Source organism: Sesamum indicum, linkage group LG1, assembly GCF_000512975.1.
Source record: "Sesamum indicum cultivar Zhongzhi No. 13 linkage group LG1, S_indicum_v1.0, whole genome shotgun sequence".
NCBI lineage: Eukaryota > Viridiplantae > Streptophyta > Magnoliopsida > Lamiales > Pedaliaceae > Sesamum > Sesamum indicum.
Genome location: NC_026145.1, coordinates 8590369 through 8612148, shown reverse-complemented (window position 1 = coordinate 8612148; position 21780 = coordinate 8590369). Strand labels below are relative to the sequence as shown.

Genomic DNA, 21780 nt, shown 5'->3' with positions numbered 1-21780 from the left:
CTGATCCAGTTTAATAGAAGCCCGTAAATGCAAGAAGAGAAGCCACTAAGCAGCTCTTCACGTCACGAGGCTGATCGAATTTGATTGTGTCAGCAAATGAAACCCGTACTCTCAACACAGATGCATTTTTATAAGATTGTGTCAGCAAATGAAAGCCGTAGCTCATACTCTTAACACAGAAGCTCCAAATGCTTTCAAATAGAATAATTTCAAAAAGTAAATGGGTATTCCGAGTATATCATTAATGGCATCAAACTATGTAGCCAGTGACATGTAAAGCAAACTGTTGCTGCTGACAGGAAACGGAAAAGGTTACAGGCATTGCAAGAAAACCATACACGGGGACCCAAGGAACTGAGAGACTTTGGTCTCCTTCGCCAACAGAATTTGGCCTCTTAGACATTGTCAGAAGAAACAAAAGGCATAAGCACTAAAATTATGCTGCAACTAAATCAGGTGTCTCAGCCTCAACGGATAACAAAGCAGTGTGTACTTTATCCACCCAATTGTCCAGTCGGTCACGTAAGGACTTGATCTGAGGGATCCCCAAAACTCTAGGTTGCACCCAGGACACATAAACAGTCCCCTCGACTTGATCAATTATTCCCTCTATCAGATGAACCTGCAATGATATTCAACAAACAATCACTGTCTCCCAAGTCTCAACATAATTTTAACTGGTTAGCATGTGACAAAGCCAAAATAGATTGTCTAGAAGACCTGGAAAACAGCAGCAAGAAAATCTTTGCAGTACCATCAGCAGCTCATAAGGTTAATCACATTTTAATTAAAAAATACATACTTGATGCTTTCATCATAAAACCAAATATTGCTGCTAAATACTTAGAATCAGGTTGGATTTCATTACTAACATAAATCATGACATACAAAAATTCACCTTAGAAATTTCCAAATAAAACACAAATAATCTTAATTGGAGGTTTAATGGTTCATGTTGAAGAAGAAAAATTACGCACCAGAACAAAAAAAGACATCAATTAAATGAAAAGCCAATCCTGAATTTCTCTTCACATTTTCATTTACCTCGTCCAGGTACTACCTAAATAACTCCAAACCAAAAATCAGATACTAAACCAAACATGATTTACTATAAACTCCCAATTGTGAGCTTAAAGTAACTAAAAATTTCACATTAATCAGCTTGGTACATAATAGCCATATTGTACCAATAATCCATGGTTTTGTGGGGTAACGAGAAATGCATATGCAGCATTAAAAAATACAATAGCAGACACACATAAGCTTCTTATGTTTATTTATAGACTAGAAAGTTGGAGCAGCAACCTTATCGAGTCATGACCATTTGTACCCATATGCTTGCATCAATTAGGAAGCCAGTAAATAACAAAATATTATCTCTGTACACTTACTGAAAGGCTCTTCATTAGAAGATACTCCACATCTTCTACAGTAAGCTTAGTTCGTTCAGCAATGATACTCAAAGGAATAGTTCTGTCTTCTGATGGTCGGCTGCAATTAAAATGAGATTCATAAGTTCAGTGAAAAACCAATACAAGGAAACTCACTATCATTTGCAACTCTATAACGTCCATTCACCTGAATATAATCTCCATCAAACAGAGAATGTTGATCTTCTCCAGAAGCTTTTTCTCATTCTGGACTAATGCTGGTTGCGTACTCAAAGCAGCTCCATGTACACGGCATAGTTCTTGATAACGCACTAAATCACCAGAATTGAAAGCTTCAAGAATATAGTACAGCCACTCAACTTTAGTCCCCAGAAGACTTTTTATCTGCAGAAATTGCAAAAGGTAGGAATTACAAGCTTGCATCTATTTCACATGCAAGACAAAAGAAGTAGTTTCACAGATTAAACAGTTGATCCAATAAGATAAGAATAAACATAATGCCCAATGAGATGCATCATGATTGCACACATAACAGATAGTACAGATCTATTTTCATTTCCACATATGGATTGCTGTATACACCATGACCTTCAAAAGGTTTGAGTGAAGGCGAGCTTTAGCAGTTGGGAAATTCAGAACCATTAGAGCAGATTACTTACAATTGGATGAGCAAGAAGTTCACCAAAGTTGTAGATGTTCTCCCCCAACAACGCTGACAGAGATAAATCAAATGCCAAGTCCTAATAAACAATAGAACAGTTAGTTTAACTTGCAAAGACAGCATTACTAAGAATATCCAATAAGAAATATAATATAACAAAGACTAGAATATACATGCTTTTTCTTAATATATATATATATATATATTTCACTTGTAGCTTTAATAAGATAAGTTATGAAAGACATAATAATCATAAATTACAACAGAAAGTGTGTGAAAAGCATTTTGCATATGACAGCCTGAAAAGTGTACCAAGAGTAAAATGAAATAGTGTTGGTGAGAAAGTAAGTATATATGTTACCTGCATCATCTATGTCAACCAAATTTTACAATGAGAACATAGGCAGTTGAATCAGTATCAGAACAAAGAAAAAGACAATCTCTGGTCTTTTAATTTGCCATGGTGACTGGGTCCCTGTTCTATTATAAGTCATTACAGAGCTGTAAATAGCTTGACCACAGATAATTTAGTATGTTGTTACTTTCTCACCCACTTTACCCATACCATCTAATGCAACAACTGTCTTTGTCTAATGGACCAAGCAGAAATGTCAATCAGAGAATCACAAAATGAAAGGAAAGTAGAGATGCAAATATTTAAAGACCGTTAAATGCATGTTGAAACTCGGATGTCACTTTTTCTTTTTCCTCAATATCTTGAGATAATAAATACAAGTTCTTACCTGCCTACATTAGAAACTGAGCAAAATGGCCAGATACGAAGGAAAAATTATAAGCAAACTTGAAGTGCACCACACCACTGAAAAGTAAACCTATTAGTCTTTCCACTTAAAAGATTTAAGTAGCCGAATGCATCTTCCAAAACATAGAAAAATAGTGAATTTTCACAACTATGTTCACCTAAGATCAAAGAGACAAAACTCAAAGAGGTGTGATCTAGATTACAGCTAGAATCAAGATCCTGAGTAGTAGCACAAGTGTATTATATGTTATGCCACCTCCCCCAATATGTGCTTCAAAAAGTCTTATGCAGTATAGTAAATGACCTGGGTCTCCTCATATTTCCTTTAGGCTCAACATAAGCTTCAATTCTATAGAACATCCAAAACAAGTCATTATCCTAAACATCCAAAACATGTAACTATACGATGAACTCTGATGCCCAATCATCGTATAGTTACACACATCACTCTAAGATATTAGCTTAGGGTAATATAAGTCAGACTGTCGAATTAGGGCTCAAGAAACTAATTCGATGAGTAGACTTATCGATTACGTGCATATATTAATTACACAGACACACACTCAAACACTACCACCAACCATGTTGAGATATGAAAGGTTTCAGAATTGCCAAGGGAAACGGAAACCAGAATTCCACAAACACCAGAATAAGATGCATTTTTCTTATCATCAGAGAAAACACTTCAGATTATTGTAAAAAACACAATAAAACATAGCATACCAGCTTAAAAGATTCTGATAAAGATTCCACTGAAGTGTAAGCTAGATAAAGGAGAGCGCTCCTGTAGAACTCCGCAAATTCTTGACGGGACTTATGATATTGAGATGAAACCCAATAGTAGCTGGCATACACAGATGGATCAATGTCAGTTTTCTTGCTTTTGATCACCCTGCTCAAGCTTAAACAAACCACTCTGCATTTTTATATAAAGTATCGGCTCCTCTATGCGGGTTTCTCTGGTATTACGAAGCTTTTCAATCACTCCTTCAAGATAATTTATGGCCGCCTCTTTCTCCGAATACTGCCGAGAAACTATGACAGCAAAATGTGCAAGCTTGAGGAGATTAATCTTTGTCTCAAAATCAGTTATGAAATTGTGGTATAGCTGGATTAAGGCATCCCCAGCCTGAAATAGAGTAATGAAATAATGAAAGGAATCAGATACAAAATTTGGAAACTTTATGGGAGTTTGACAAAAGAAGGAGAAGAGATTCAAAGAGATGTATAATTTATAAGCTTCTCCACAAAGGGGCAATGAACTGCCAGCCATCTGTTTACAAGTTCATAACCCCAAGAACTACCAAAGAGTAAAAAGAAAGAGGGAATATGCTCAGTAGCTCAAGAAAAATAAATACACTCTTAAGTTCTTGTGACAACTTCTTAGCGGTAACTTTGATTAATACTCCCTTCTTAATATGAACTTGTCATTCTGCACCCAGCATGAACCAATTTAATAGCTAAGAAAGAATAGTGATCAAGAATTTTCATTTCATATGTAGTTATTGGCGCCTGACCAGGACAGATTCTTTATATACACTCTACATGGCATGGCAATACACTATTCTTTAGAGTATATGGCATAGGGTATGGTAATCTACAGCTAGCGTGATAACAGCGACTAGTTCTTTGTTAAGACAACAAGATGTTAAGGCTCACGATGCAATATAATTAAGCCCAATAACATGTAGCAGTATTTTTGTGAAGAAGATAAATATCTTTCAAGTGTCACTAGACACTTTGCAGAAGAGCTTAACAGATTCATTCATGGAAATAAAGTAACTTCCACAATTCAGAAAATTACAAAAAGGGTCGACTGCATATGCAAGCATTAATACTTCGTAAAAGTACATATAAATCTCCATAATCAAATGAGTATGTCATTTTCAACTAATTGAGAGAGAAGTACAACGGGCTTGCTTCCTCTCTCAATGCCTTTTACCCTAGAGATAACCATCACCTTTCAAACTACAAAATAGCATGCCCAATGGATCCAAATCAAAGGTAAAGCGATGTCATACACCTACATAGCACATAAATGATGAGTGTCGGAAGCCTAATGAGTAAATTCCTTAGACTATGTTTCTCACAATCTCTCAGTGAAAGATTAATATTTTGCCTTCTGACTGTGCATTCATTGAACGAAATTGGACTGAGTGAATTGTCATATTGATTCAATCAGGAAATGAAACCAATTCATCAGTAGGTGACCAAGATTATCAACAGATATAGAATTCTAAACAGAAACCGACACCAATAAGCTATCTGAACCTCAAGTCAATATATTAATTTGTTTATACTGATATGTATTTTGCCAACTATATGGTGCCCAGGATTCCAACTTTCCAACCAATAACTAACTGCATGGGGTTGTAACTATTTCAGCCTGCCAACTATGAGATTTGGAACATGATTAACTTATAATTCAAGAGATGCAAAACCTTTTAGGAGTCGGAACTAAAGATATCACAATAAAATGGCATCTTACCCACAGCATAGAGCCACTGACCCAACAAATACTAGAACAAACAAATTCATACAGTAACTGAGTAACGCCAATATTACACCATAATTCTTAGCTTTCTCATAAACCTCCAGGTTTTCAAGTTCCATCTCCTATAACTGGTTTTTCTCATTTTCCTATAACCATGAGAGAGCATAGTTACTGATATTCCTTTTTCCTTCCACGGGATCAGATTTGGCAGCCATCGCTATAAAGTAGAAAGACAAACTACCACACTGGAAGACACCTCTACCAAAATTTTCAAACCCCTGAAGAAACCACGGATAACAAAACCCTAAACCCAGGATATCAACATCACGAAAGTAAAAAACATAAGAAAACCCTAATTTCCTTAAAATCAAGTAAACAATAACCCACTACCCCATTAAAAACCAAAAAAAAATGCAAATAGAAACCAAAACCAAAAACAAAAAACACCAAAATCATACAAACACAAATGAAAAAATAAAAACGCTCCGTAACAAATCTAAAAAGCTAATTCACATGCACTTAAGGGTATGTAACCTGAAATACAGCAAGGGCGACGAATTGTTCGAGCTTGAGTGTGAGCTGGTGCCAGAGCTTTCTCTGGTACAGATCTGAAAGCGTGTTGTACCACTCGGAAAGCTCCGGGTGCGCATTCCGCAGGGTTTCCAAATACTGCAAGGCCGCCATCGTTCCTTCAGCCGTTCAATCAACACGAAGGAGTGGTTGCTTACCAGTAGGGAATTCGAGAGAGAGAGAGAGAGGGGTGAACGGTGCAGATTTATATGTGAGAAAAAAACAGCTTCTTCTATTTGTATTGTATCTTCATATAATTATTTTCAAATTTTTCTCTCTCTCTATAGCTTTCTTTTTCCCAAAGAAAGGAATAAGCGTTGACTGTTTGAGGGATGTAGGCCCAATCATTTATAAGGCCCAAGTATAGCCCGGCCCAAATAATCATGCCTTGTTGGGCCGTAAGGATTAATTCTTAAAGATAAAATCAGCCCTTTGGCAGGATCCCCATCCCAATAACCATTATATATACTAGATGCCATGTCACGTTTTTTATGCGTGCATAAGTAAATAAATAAATAAAATAAAATAATTTAACAATATTATCGATACAACGAAATTTAGTATCATTGTTTTACAAACTTACGTTTGTGAATAAAATTTTTATATTAGTATAAATAAATAGTATAGATATATAAATGAAAAGAAAAATTTGAGTAGGGGTGGTAGTGAGCAGGGATGGTAGAAAATATATAAGGATATTTTTGGTAATTTTAAAAATTAGTATCGTGGTAAAAATAATCGCTATCTGTGAGTAAAAGTGAATTTTTTTTATAATACTAGCCGTTATGACACGCCGTCCATATGTGCATATAATAAGTAATTGTTTGTATTTTAAAATATATTATAAATAAGAATAAAATATATAAACTAATATATTATATTTTATTTAAAAAATAAATAATTAATTAAAATAAACTAATTTAGTAATATTATCGACCCAAAAAAAAGTTGCTATCGATGTTTTACAAGTTGATGTTTGTGAGTGAAATTTTCATATTAGTATAGATATATATATATATTAAAAGAAGAATTTGAGTAGGGTTGGTTGGAAATACATAAGAACAATTTTGATAATTTAAAAAATTAGTGTCGCGGTATAAGAAACCGCTATTTTTGAGTGAAAATGGGGTTTTCTTTTTTATATAACCAGCCGTTATGACAAGTCTTCCCTACGTGCATGTAATAAATCATTATTTATACTTTTAAATATATTATAAATAAGAATAACTTAATAAACCAACACATTATATTTAAAAATAAATAAATAAAAATAAACTAACTAAGAGACATTATCAATACAAAAAAAATTGATATCACTGTTTTACAAAATACTATCGGTGAGTGAAATTTTCATATTAGTATAGATATATAGATTAAAAGAAGAATTTGAGTAGGAATTGTTTGAAAATATATAAGGATATTTTTGAAAATTTTAAAAATTGATGTCGCGGTGTAAGTAAACCGCTATTTATGAGCGAAAATAGAATTTTCTTTTTTATATAGTATAGATATAGATACATATATATATATAACCATTATATATATATATTACAGGGAGAAATTTACAAATAATTAAAAAAAAATCACGAAATGGTAAATCTCCTAAGTGCCCCTGAAAGATGTGGTTTCAATTATCTTATTCAAGAGTAATAATGACTAAATCGTATATAAAAATGCTATAAATATTTCCTCCATTTTCCACACTAACTCCAGTGCCTATTTTTCTTATACTAATTAGTCGTTATGGCACATCATTCCTATGTTCATATAATAAATAATTTCTTACACATTAAAATATATTATAAATAAGAGAAAAATATATAAATCGATATATTACATTAATACAAAAAAAAAATTATTAATTAAAGTAAATTTTAAAAAAGTTGAATAGATTAATTATTTAATCATGAAGGACATTTTTGACTCGACAAAAAATTAGTACTCCCTTGTCATTAACCGCCGTTTGTGAGTGTGGAGGGGCTTTTCTTCTTATATTAATATAAATAAATAATGATAAATAAATTACGATAAATTATCTTGATACACTAAACAATACCTTAACTCGACCAATATATCAATATCGGTACATCAATATGACTAGCAACAATAAGTAAATATAATAACTCACATAAAGTGGCAGGACACGAACTCATGAAATTCAAACTCATGACCTCAAACTTATTACGGGACCTTAATCTTAGAGTTAACCATTACACTAAAACATCATCTGTCCATGCCTATTATTTTTCCAACAAAATCATGACAACCACCTCCACAGCGAGTGAACAAGATCATACCACCCAAAAGAAGAAAAAATTATCAACACCATAAATATAGAGAGTGTGACAGTATCGGAATGAAATCATTTCCAGCTGACTTCTAAGCAAAGCAATGTTTTTATTCTTTCCTTATTAACCCCAATCCTATCTAACCTTACTGAAACTGTGACAACCAAATAACTAGAATGGTGCCATTTCGTTCCCTCTTCATCATCTTGATCTTGCTTATGATCACTGCTTTCACCAGCTCCTCACCCGCCATCACCGACGGAGCGGCACATGGCCGAGATGGGAGGGCATGGATGAACCATGGCGCCTTTCGGGGACCGCACAATCGCCTTGTCAGTACCACAGTTGAGCAGCCATCTGAAGTACCTAAGTTGCCTGTTTAGAGTCTAGTCCAGTTCTTGGGTTGCTTGTGTTTGGAGTTTGTTCAGATCAACTACCAAGTAGTATGTATTATACTTCTTAAATTGAAGAAAAAATAATATTTCTTTTTCTACATTTGTTCAATGTGAGATGCATCATAGGTACTAAATAAGATGGACAAATTCTATGTAACAGTAAGAGCGTATCAAACAACCGAAAGCTTCGACATTTTGGGATATACACGAGCGTGCTATCCAAATTTCTCCTTCACAAAAACATGAAATGTCCACCAAGGCTTCAAAAAGTAGACAAAGATCAACAGGCATTATACAACTGTGAGGTAAAGAAAGGTACAAGCATGACCAGTTACTGTATTTTATGGCAGATGAATGAGACACTGATCTTAAAGCAATTTAATGATGTTATGTTCTAGGCGCCTGAGTGATGGCAGAATATCTCGGGTACGTTGAGGTTCACAAGGGTTCTGCTCCTGTATGACCGGCGTATCAGCCCCCTTTTTTAAACCTGAAGATGCTCTTTGCTTCCATATTCTTCTATCCTGATGTTATCATGTCCAAAAAGGGAGTTGTAATTATATTAACCCCCAAGAGTTGTAATTAACCTATTCATGAAAATTTAGATTCATATAGGCAAAACCATAGGTCAATCGAACTTGTGATATTAACTGTGAAAATACAATTGCAACCAAGCATCATCTTGCAATGAAATGCTATGAACAAGCAAGCTAGACTTGAAACGAGATACTACAATTTAATTTTCACATGCTGGAGATTCAAGCTTACGTTAAAGGCTCGGTCAACGATATCGGATTGGTTGATCATTGTCAAGAGGCTCGTTTCAGCGCTCAACTGCTATTTCAATCCCATGGGTGGCAGCAGATGCAGCTGTTGCAACAGTGAAAGTGGTTGTTGTCTCTCAGTTACGAGGGAACAAATCCTGTTCATCAAGAAAATGCCCCAAAAGCACACTGCAAGTTTAGAGATCCTAATAAGTAAACCCAAAAACACATAGGGTGATATTTCCATATTTGAGGAGTGCAAGTTGCAACAAATGAAGGAACAAATATGTCCAGATATGATGACAAAAGGGCCAAACAACTGACCAGAAAATCATCGGTCGTCAGATTGAAATAGTGAAAGATGCTTAAGCAGAAGACAATTCAGAAACATGATCTTTCCCCTTCTAATTTTACATCAAAGAGTGAGCACTGAGAACCATGGATATGCTACTAGTTAGAACAGTCCCAATTTCGACCTTTATTGAGAGATGGGAGGGACACTATGGATAAGTCCAACCACAGCTCAATACAATCTCAAAAAATCACAACTTTCTACCACAACTTGAAAAACATTAACCACAAATCCTTGACATGACTAAAAACTTAAAAAGACAGAAATCATCAGTTTCTCTATAATTTAGTGAGACAATAACAACCTTCAAACCGTAAACCATGAAAACAATTCAGGAACTGAAAAGGTTTCATTTAAACCAACAAAACCAAACAGCTGGGGAAGAGACAATGCTGCTGGTAAGAGCACTCCGAGTCTGACAATGGCTACCCCTGATAGAAAATCTTGAGAAAATCCCCATCCCTATTTCAGGCACCAAAAAACAACCAACACCTTAAGGAGTGCACTCCTTGAGGTAGTCTGACCTGTTGAGATACTTTTCAGTTTCTCTCTTCAGAATTGAGAGAGAGAGAGTTTACATATTGTGTTTTAGCCTCAATTATGCTGTTTTTTGCAAAATTTCGAGATTGCAATTAATTTTGTTACAAGGTTGGCATGAATAAAAAAAAAAGTATCTACCCAATATCGTCTTTAATAATACTAAGGAAAATTCAAAACATTAGACATATTTACACAGGAGAAAAAACTGTACACCGACAGGCGACAGCAAGCATCCAGTCCTATGAAGAAACTACATTTTATTAACTATGACCCAGTAAGCAACTTTTGGCTAAAATCAAAACAGGACCCAATCTCACTAGACAAAGAAGACTAAAACCCATATCAAACAATAAACTATTTCTATCAAGGGCCATAATCTTATCCAAGAATTTCAAATAAAAACTATTCGAAGTACATAGAATCATCATAGTGATAAAAACAAACTAATCTCAGGCAGTGCAAATTATCTTGACAAATAATTAAAGCGCTAAGTGATTAACTCAGATAGAGAATAAGGAACCAACCACCGATACGCACATATAGACACAAATGAAAGCCCCTAACCACACAGCTTCACCAAAATTCCATAAATTCTTCACATTTACCAATAAAGAATGAAATAAGATGAACGGATACACCGCATCCAGTATTCCCAAAACCAGGCTGAATCTACCACCAAATGTTTGTTAGACGCAACTTTAAAAAGTAAAATAGAGTGCGTGAATACATTGCGAAAAAAGCAAACTTTATAATGAAAGAATCAAATGCTGAGCTCAATGCATTAACTAAAGGGCGCTAAACCTCGGAATTGCCACCGGGGATTGTGTCCCACATCTCTTTCATCTAAGAATCTGCCTCATAATCCCCCATTCTCCCTCATCCGCCTCTCCTCAGTGTAAACTACTTCCCCTTTTCTTCCCCTTCCTCTTTTTCTCCGCACTTTTCCTCTTCTCCCCTTTCTCTTTTCCCCTTTCCGCTGTTTGAATAGTCACCTCTAACCAATTCCTCCATATCGTCTTCCCTGTAAACATCACCTTCCTCATCATCTAATCCAAAATCCACACCACTGAGTCTTTAGCAGTTGATTTTTCCATCAGTTATTTTCCACGCTCTGCCTTTGAGTCCTTGTACACTGGAGTTGGGATCACTCGTGGTGTTCATAAAGAGCATCATCTACGTTGCCAGGAGATGTTGCTGAGACTCATCACCATCAGACTGGATATCCTCATTGAAATCCATCAATGGCTCACAGTCTTCATATCGGTAACCGAATTCACCGCACAGAAAACACCAATTCAATATTTTTAAACCCTAATTAGATATGCATATAATAGAAACCCTAATTCACACACACATACACGTCGACAAATGACAGATTAACAATTAACTGATCAAAAACACCCAATTCTGTAACAAAAAGCCCTAATCCTATACACACGCACACAAATTTGATCGATTCAAAAACCCAATTCCATAATTTTGCAGAGGGGCGAAGAGGAACTTACAGAACGTCTTCGTAACCCATGATTGATGCCCAAAATCACTCTCTGATGCAGCACAAGTGAGAACAAGCTGGGCGTATCCGCGTTAAGGTATGTGCGCATTCCTTTGAAATGTCTCATCTTGTGATTGTTGTACCCTTGAATTGCTGGAATATGTGTAAATTCCGTGCAAAAACAGCATGAACTCAAATCAAATCGATAGAGAGACACTGCAAAAGATGCAGAGAATCTGTAGAACAGTTTGATGGTTTGATAGCGGCAAAATGAGGTGAGGAGACAAAACAATGTATAGTGTAAGAACCGGAGTAGAAAACCATAGTCTGATTTGCACAATAAATGATCAAATACACACTAAAATAAAATAAGTTACAATCAACTTCACCTAACGAAATTTCTCAATTTTTTTTCTTAAATTTGGAAAAACCTCTCGAGTTATCTACTTATGACTGCACAAATCCAAAAGGGATTTGGTGATGCCGTCTATGTGAGTTTGTATCCATCGAAAAGTTACCGATCGTTAGATCACACATGATATCATCATCATATGTTAATTCAACAATCCACATCTCATGCATAGATCAGTTTCAATAAGAATATATTTGGATTTATAAATTAGAAATTTTGAATTTCAAATCTCTAATAACAAGTTATTTCAAATTGTTTGCATAATTCTATTTTTCAAATGTTTATAAATCTTTCAACTATAATTTCAAAATATATATCATGTTTCGTTATCTAATATAGGCATATGGATTCCATACTTTATATTATCTGTATATCTATTGTTTTTCTTATAATTTGATCTGAATATCAACCGACCAAAATTTAATCAAATGTGTATTAATTTAAATCCAAAATTTAATTATCAAAAAATCAAATTTAGATATTATTCAAATAAATCATTTCTTAATTATGTTATGAGTTAAATTACTTTAAATTGAAGTGCAAGTTTGTGCACAATAATGCTCAATTATGCACTACAAATAAAATAAGTTTACAATCAACTTTAACTAATGGTAATAATATTCCTTACAAATTTTAATGATTTAATTGCTTGAAAATATGGCAAAAATCAAAATTTAAAATAAGAATCGAAAACTTCGTTTAAGTAGGTGCGGAAGAAGCAGCCAGATAGAGCAGTAAAATTACTTGCCTCTAAATAAGAAGCTCTCTCTCCGAACAGATGTCCTCCATAACAATGGTTTTATGTTCTTCTTTAGCTCCACCTAACTTTCTTTTTGCTAATTTGCTTGATTCAGGTTAATTGTTCTAAATATACTCAGTTTCAGCAATATTACATTTGGATTGATAAATTTGGAATTATATTTAAATCGCTAATAACAAATCATTTAAAATTCTTTAGATAATTCTAACTTCAAATTAGGATTATAAAATCCGATCATGCTTTTTATCTAACATAGACATATGTGTATGTAGTTGACGAACTTTAGTTCGCTACACTTAACCAATTCACAATGTTTCTTGACATATGGACATATACATGCAAATTTTCTATGCTTTTGTGCAACATATATATAGGTGATATGATTGTAAATAGGAATAAAATTAAACGTGCATGAACTAGAATTGTGCAAACATAGTGAAATTTTCGATAGGTAGGATTTTAATTCAGATATAATTCTATTATAATAAATTTTCTTTTCTTAATCTCTAAATTTGTACGTGAATCTAATAACATATATTATCTGAATACCAATCATTAACTTTTTTTTTTGGATAATTTTATTTGAATATCAAATAAACCAAAACATAATATAGCATGATTAAATCCAACTATGATCCAAATACAAACAAAGTAAATATGTAATAAATCTTTCTTTGCATCATGCCCGAATAATTTCAAATAATTTATCCGGAGTTGAACCATGTTTCTTATATATATAAGTTGTAAGGTAAATATTTTGAATCTAACATGATTATAATTTCAAAATATATATCATGCTTTTTTATCTAACATAGAATTACATATTTTGTACTCGAAAAATTTCAGTTTACTGCACTTAATTAATTTACAATATTTGTTGACATATGGATATATACATACAAATTTTCTAAGCTTTTGTGTTGCATATATATCGGTGATATGATCATAAATAAGAGTAAGATTAGATATATTGGAACTAGAATCCTGCAAAAATAATAAAATTTTCAGTGGACTGTAAAATTCTATTATAATAAATTTACACCGCTAAGTCTCTAAATTTGTATACGGATCAAATAACATATATTATCTGACTATCAATTATTTTTTTATAATTTGATTTGAATACAAATATACCAAATCATATATATATATATATATAGCATGATTAAGTCCAACTAACATCCTATAGAAATAAAGTAAATATTTTTTTGTTGTATATACATAACTCATATGATTATAAAATAAGAGTAAAATTAGACGTGCATGAACTAGGAACATGCTAAAATAGAAAAATTTTCAATAGGTTGAAATTTAATTCAAATATAATTCTATTATAATAAATTTTATTACTTAATATCTTTTTTTTTTTGAATCTATATACAAATATTATCTGAATTATATCAATTGACCAAAATCCAAATATAGCACAATCGAGTACAACTATGTTCCAAATTGTTTGTGAAATGTTAGGAATGCAGCACACTAGTTGTGCAATATTTTTGGATATAGCAACTTTAGTTTAAATATTTAGGAATATAACACTATGTTTAAATTAGGAGCGGAAGAAGCAGCTAAATAAATAAGTAAAAACTTGTCCTAAATAAAATAAAGAAATTCTCTCTCGTCAATGATGTCCTCTTGCTTGCGCGTGGCTTCTTGTTTGCATAAATGAACTGCAGCAAGAATTTTTGGATCACGGAGTCTTGATGCTTTTGAAATATTGGCTAAACCAATCACTTAAACAAAGTTTACCTAAAATAAACATTGTATAATATAGGAGGCGGCATCCATCATGGTTTTTAATATACAAGATTAATTGAACTTTTACGTTAAATAGGTGAAATTTAATATATATATATATATATATATACGTATGATCATATTTTGTACTTGAAGAACTTCAGTTCATTGCACGTTGTTTGCATTTTACTTTAGAGTTTATTTACATTTTATTAATTTACCATAAAGTTAGATTGAATAATAAAATCAATTTTGCTCTTGATTGATTTATATAGAATAAATGATGAATATCTGGATTTTGTCATAATTTTGGATGTGTATATGCATGTGATGTAGATAGTGCATGGACTGTGCAAAATGAGTGGGTTATATAGCTAATTTATTGGATTTAATAAAAATACAATTCTAAGAAGATAATTTTTGATTGATTAATATATTTATTTGTATGCAAATTTAGTTATATACACCAGACTCAAGTGACCTAAATTCAATATCCCATGATTCAAGCAAACTCACATATGAAGATTGAAACAAAGTAAATAAAAAAAATCTTATTTTATTTTTTATTATATATATCTAAATAGTTTCTAATAAATTTATGCAGAATTAATAAGACCTAAATTCAATATGCCATTTTCATCTTAATGATAATATTTTTTCCTACATCGGTATATCTTTCCATCGAAAAACCTCCTGAGTTATCTACCTATGACTACACGAGCGACTTCTGCCCTTCAAAAATTTCATCAAAAAAGTCATCAAGCTGTCCAATTTCTTCAATTAGCCTTTATATATGTCTTATTTAGTATTTTGCCATGCTTTTTGTTTAATATATAAATATGCTTTTTCCTACATCGGTATATGTCTTATTTAGTATTTTATGATTTAATTGCTCTGATAGTTGAAAGTATGTCAAAGAAATGAAATTTAGATTAAGAGTCGAGAGCTGTGTTTAAGTAGGTGCGGAAGAAGCAGCCAGATAGAGCAGTAAAACTTGCCTAAATAAGAAGCTCTCTCTTGTAATGGATGTCCTTCAAATTTGTGGTTTCATGTTCTTTTTTAGATTCCCGTAACTTCCGTTTTTCTAATTTGCTTGCTTCAGGTTAATTATTCTAAATAACTCAGTTTATTAATATTACATTTGGATAGATGAATTTGAAATTATGAATTTCAAATCTCTAATAACAAATTATTCGAGTTTTTTTGGATCATTCTAACTTCAATAGATTATAAATCCTATCACGCTTTTTATCTAACATATATAGACATATGTGTATGTACTTGAAAGAACTTTAGTTCGCTGCACTTAATCAATTTATGATGTTTCTTGACATATGGATATATACATGCAAATTTTCTATGCTTTTGTGCTACATATATATAGGTGATATTATTATAAATAAGGGTGAAATTAAACGTGCATGGACTAAAATCGTGCAAAAAAAAGAAAATTTTTTAATAAATTGAGATTTAACTCAAATATAATTATATTATAATAATTTTTCATTGCTTAGTCTCTAAATTTGTATATGAATCTAATAACATATATTATCTGAATATCAATTATTATTTTCTTTTATAATTTGATTCGAATATTAATTTGACCAAATTATATATAGAGTATGATTAAGTCCAATTAAGATCCAACTAGAAATAAATTACATGAATATATGTTTTTCTTTGTATGTTGATTGAATTGTATGTGTTATTATAACTGTTTTTCAATAGAAAATAATTTACTAAGATAATTATTTATATTACTTTAATTTGAAGTGCAAGTTTTTGCACAATAAACGATTAATTATACTGTAAAATAAAATAAGTTACAATCAACTTCACCTAACGACAATAATTTTCCCCACACTTGTATTTCTCCATTTTTTTTCTAATTTCTTGAATTTGAAAAAATCCGTTGAGTTGTTTATATGTGACTGCACAAATCCAAGAGCATCTTCGACCCTTCAACTATTTCATCCAAAAAGTCCTCAAGCTGCCCAATTTAGGGCCGGAAGAAGCAGCCAGATAAACAAGTGAAACTAGCCTTAAATAATTTTCTTATTGCAAATCTACTTGTTTGAGATTGTTCTGCGTAAATCTGTTGTATTTGTATTGATGGATTAGAAATTATGAATTCTAAATCTTTAATAACAAATTATTTGACATTATTTGCATAATTCTACTTCAAATGTTTATAAATATCCTTCAATTATAATTTCAAAATATATCATGCTTTGTTATCTAGCATAGATATCGGGGTTTCATGATACTTTGTACTCGAAAAATTTCATTTTACTGCACTTAATTAATTTACAATATTTATTGACATATGGATATATAGCTGATATGATCATAAATAAAAGTAAAATTAGATGTGTCAGAACTATGTGCAAAAATAGTGAAATTTTTAATAGATTAGAATTTCACTCAGATATAGTTCTATTAGAATAAGTTTTCACTGCATAGTCTCTAAATTCGTATATGAATCTAATAACACATATTATCTGAATATCAATTGTTTTCTTTTATAATTTGTTTTGGATATCAATTGAAAAAATTATAAATATATATATAGCACGATTAAGTCCAACTAAGATTTAGATATATATAACAAATCATTTGAAACTCTTTGGATAATTCTAATTTCAGAGGATTATAAAACCTATCACGCTTTTTATAATCTAATATAGACATATGTGTACGTCCGTATGTACTTGAAGAACTTTAGTTCGCTGCACTTAACCAATTTATAATGTTTCTTGATATATACATACAAATTTTCTATGTTTTTCCGCTACATATATACATGTGATATGAATATAAATAAGAATAAAATTAAACATGCATGAACTAGAATTGTGCAAATATAGTGAAATTTTTAATAGGTCTGATTTTAATTCAAATATAATTCTCTTATAATAAATTTTCTTTGCTTAATCTCTAAATTTATACATGAATCTAATAACATATACTATCTGAATACGAATCATTAATTTTTTTTAATAGTTTTATTTGAATATCAATAAACCAAAATATAATATAGCATGATTAAGTCCAATTATGATCCAAATACAAAAAAAAATTAAGTATATAATAAATCTTTCTTTACATTATGTTGAATAATTTCCAATAATTTATTCAGAGTTTGAACCATGTTCCTTTTATATATAAGTTGCTAGGTAAATATTCTGAATCTAGTATAATTATGGGCATTATTTTTTGTTTCTTTTTTCATTATTGTTGAATAATATACGTAAAAGTTTAAATTTTCAATGCTCCACTAGTCGAAAATATGTAGAAAACTAGGTTTAAAGTAGGGGCGGAAGAAGCAGCCAGATGGACAAGTAAAACTAGCCCTAAATAATTTAAAAAAGTTCTCACTTTTGACAGACGTCAGTCAAAAAACATAGTTTCTTCTTCTCCTTCTTTAGACTCTGCAACTTTCTTTTTCCCAATTAACTTCTTTTGAATTGATGAATTAAAAATTATGGATTTCAAATCTCCAGTAACAAATTATTTGAAATTGTTTACATAGTTCTACTTCAAATAATTATAAATCCTTCAACTATAATTTCAAAATATATATCATACTTTGTTATACGAGTTTCATACTTTGTACTTGAAAAACTTCAGTTTACTGCACTTAATTAATTTGCAATATTTTTTGACATATGGATATATACACACAAATTTTCTATATTTTCATGTTGCATATATATAGGTTATATGATCATAAATAAGAGTAAAATTAGATGTGCTGGAACTAAGATTGTGCAGAAATCGTGAAATTTTCAATAAATTGGAATTTAACTCACTTAAAATTCTATTATGATAAATTTTCACTATTTAGTTTCTAAATATGTATATGAATAATATCAATTATTTTCTTTTATAATTTGATTTGAATATCAAAGGACCAAATTATATATATAGCATGATTGTGTCCAACATCCAAATTAATAGAAACAAAGTACATGTAATTTGTTATGGTTATAAATAAGAGTAAAATTGGATGTGCATGAACTAGGACCGTGCAAAAATAGTGAAATTTTTTAGTATGTTGAAATTTAATTCAAATATAATTAATTTTCACTTCTTAATCTCTATATTTGTGTATGAATCTAATAACATATATTTTTTTAATTTGATTTAAATATCAATTGACCAAAATATAAATATAGCATGACCAAAAAAGGATGGGACTCTTTAATTGTTTGGATTTTTATTCAAATATAATTCTATTATAATATTTTTTTATTATTTAATACATTTTCAAATATTATCTGAATTATACCAATTGAGCAAAATCCAAATATAGCACAATCTAGTTAGGAATGCAGCACACTAATTGTGCAATATTTTGGATATAGCAAACATTAGTTTAAACTAGGAACATAAGACTATATGTCTAAATTAAGAGCGGAAGACGCAGCCAATTAAATAAGTAAAAACTTGTCTTAAAGAAATTCTCTCTCGTCAATGATGTCCTCTTGCTTGCGCGTGGCTGCTTGTTTGCATAAATGAACTGCAACAAGAATTTTTGGATCATGGAGTCTTGACGCTTTTGAAATATTGGCTTGAACCGATCACTTAAACAAAGCTTACCTGAAATAAATATTGAATAATATAGGAGGCGGCATTCATCATAGTTTTTAATATGCAAGATTAATTGAACTTTTACGTTAAGTAGGTGAAATTTAATATATACATACGTGTTTCATACTTTGTAATTGAAGAACGCACGTTGTTTGCATTTTACTTTAGAGTTTATTTTTATTTTATTAATTTATCACAAAGTTAGATTGAATAATAAAATCAATTTTGCTCTGAATTGATTTATATAGAATAAATGATGAATATTGGATTTTGTCATAATTTTGGATATGTATATGCATGTGATGTAGATGGAGTGTGCAAAATGAGTGGGATAGCTAATTTATTGGATTTAATAAAAATACAATTCCACGAAGATCTTTTTTGACTGATTAATATATATATCTAAATTTGTATGCGAATTTAATTATATATTCAAGCAAACTCACATATAAACATTGAAACAAAGTAAATAAAGAAATTTTATTTTATTTTTACTTATATATCTGAATAGTTTCTAATAATTTATGCAGAGTAATTTTCTTTTCTTTTTTTTTTTTTTTGGATTTGGTAGAGTAACTTATTGTTCTTACTTGAAAAGAGAGAATTAAATCTATTTTATTATTTTTAATGCAATACTTTTTATTTTTTCCCTAATCAATTTTAATGTGATTTGCGACTCGATTAGTACCGCGTTGGACGCCTTGGGACTTATAAGCTACTAAAAGTCTTCGTCTGCAACCAATGTGAAAAACTTGACAATATCTCACGCAACGGGGCACGGATCAAGTCGCAAGCCGCATCATTTAGTGCCGTCTGTGGGAACGAAACCGTGTGTCCCTCCCAAGCCCCTCATCTGAGGGCTAATAATGTAGACAAGCATCCCACATTGCTTGCAGATAAGGATTTTTAGTGGCTTATGAGCCCAAGGCATCTTTTTCCTAACGAAGTGCATTTCTAGAATAAAATCGTGGGACTCATACAAAATCAGAACGAATAATATCTCACGCAATGGGATACCGATCGAATCATAAGCCGCATCAAATTATTTTTGGTATGTAGATATGGACTTTCTTCAATCTCGTTGAATTTATTCTTGAATATATCATTTCATAATCATATTAGGGCACCTTTACTTAGTTAGATGGGACTAAATGTTGGTAGATTAAGTTTTGATATTGATGATGATTAGAGGGCGTCTGGTAATTTAATTTTTTGTTTACATTATTAGAAATAACGCATTGTCTTAAACATATGATTCCACCATTAAACATAGAAGAGGGAAGAAATTAATTGAAATAAGGGGCATTTTCAGCGTACAAAAAAGTCCGAATCTGGTGGAGCTTCATGATTAGATAATTTCACGTCATGAGCTTGGACTATAATTATGCATCAATCAAGAATTGTATCGGGCCTCATGTGCAAATACCGGGCTTGTGAAAAAGTAAGTAAACGTGGAAAATAAATCGAGTTTAAATTAGGTATAAGCAAAAATATCTATTTGTGTGATTATAAATTCTAATATTGTGATGGATTTTTCGACGATTATTATGATATGAATGGTTTATTATGCCAAATACTCTAACATCTTATTTATCCAAACACTTTAAAAACTTATTTTTAAAATAAATTTAACATATCAAACTCCTAAAACATTTTACAAAATATAACAACTTATAATATATTTCAAACAAGTTCCGTCAGGATTAATTTCTTTCAAGCGATAGGAGCTAACTCAGATTTTCTGATGACTTTTTGATTCGAAGGAGGGGTTTTATGCTAACTTATTAGCCATAAATTATTAAGACTCGTAGTTTTGCAATGTTGGGATTGGAGATTGGACATCTATTCCTTTACAAGGATAGCTACTTGTTCAATATGATCTTTGAGGATACTAAAGAAAATTCAAAATACTGCACATATTTTACCAAGAGACAGAAGAAGGAAATTTACATCTACAGGAAGCATTCCAGTCCCAATTAACAAGTACATTTTATTGATTATGACCCGTTAAGCAACTGCGAAGCAAGTGAAGCAGGATCGAGTTCCCAACAATCCTTAGGAAGGCCTGAGGCTTCTTCACCAGAGAGTTTCTTGGCAGGAATCTGATGTGAAAATAGTTTAACCTCGTCCTTTGCTAGGCATACCACAGCATTAGCCCCGACTTCCCGTCTCTTGAAAACCGTCCTGAACCCAGATACCTTCTCAAGGTGAGCTATGCTCAGACCATGTACATCACTGTAACTGCTCAAGGCTACAACAATATCATAGCATCGATTATTCTTGTCCCCTTGATTTGTTCCTTCAGTATTACTGTATAGCGCCCAAACTGTGCCTTTTGTAGGATAAATTCTGTACATCTGTCTAGCTGCCCTTTCACAATCTACAACATGGGAAAACAAATTCAGGTATTTGATTGATACTTTCTTGGAAATCTTAAAGCTCCCACATGAAACATGAAATCCTGTTTCCTGCCAACTTACTAGTTCATCATCTCCATTATTTTGAAATTGTAACCAGCTCAATCTCACTTCAAAAGGATTTACAGAAACAATTTCATCAATC

The 21780-nt window shown here is 31.7% G+C and overlaps 2 protein-coding genes and 2 long non-coding RNA genes across 4 annotated transcripts in view; 1 reads left to right on the top strand and 3 right to left on the bottom strand.

Moving 5' to 3' along the window:
• On the bottom strand, positions 171-6108 carry LOC105159287 (26S proteasome non-ATPase regulatory subunit 13 homolog A). The gene is given in 7 exon segments (XM_011076301.2): positions 171-622; positions 1392-1491; positions 1579-1775; positions 2051-2131; positions 3539-3692; positions 3694-3944; positions 5844-6108. Coding segments are annotated over 7 exon segments (1119 nt in total). The 5' UTR covers positions 5994-6108; the 3' UTR covers positions 171-436.
• LOC105159263 lies at positions 8612-12079 on the bottom strand. The gene is made up of 3 exons (XR_847586.2): positions 11724-12079; positions 9331-9515; positions 8612-9086 (listed from the first exon to the last, which is right to left on the bottom strand). It is a non-coding gene; the product is annotated as an uncharacterized LOC105159263 (long non-coding RNA).
• Positions 11020-11882, top strand: LOC110011567. Its single transcript, XR_002286575.1, has 2 exons — positions 11020-11481; positions 11704-11882. It is a non-coding gene; the product is annotated as an uncharacterized LOC110011567 (long non-coding RNA).
• LOC105161822 (E3 ubiquitin-protein ligase BRE1A) overlaps positions 21082-21780 on the bottom strand; it is a 2823-nt gene continuing 2124 nt past the window's right edge. The window contains 1 exon segment of the mRNA XM_011079641.2: positions 21082-21780. This exon segment is cut by the window's right edge and continues 3 nt beyond it. Coding sequence (XP_011077943.2) covers positions 21216-21780 — 565 coding nt within the window. The 3' untranslated portion in view covers positions 21082-21215.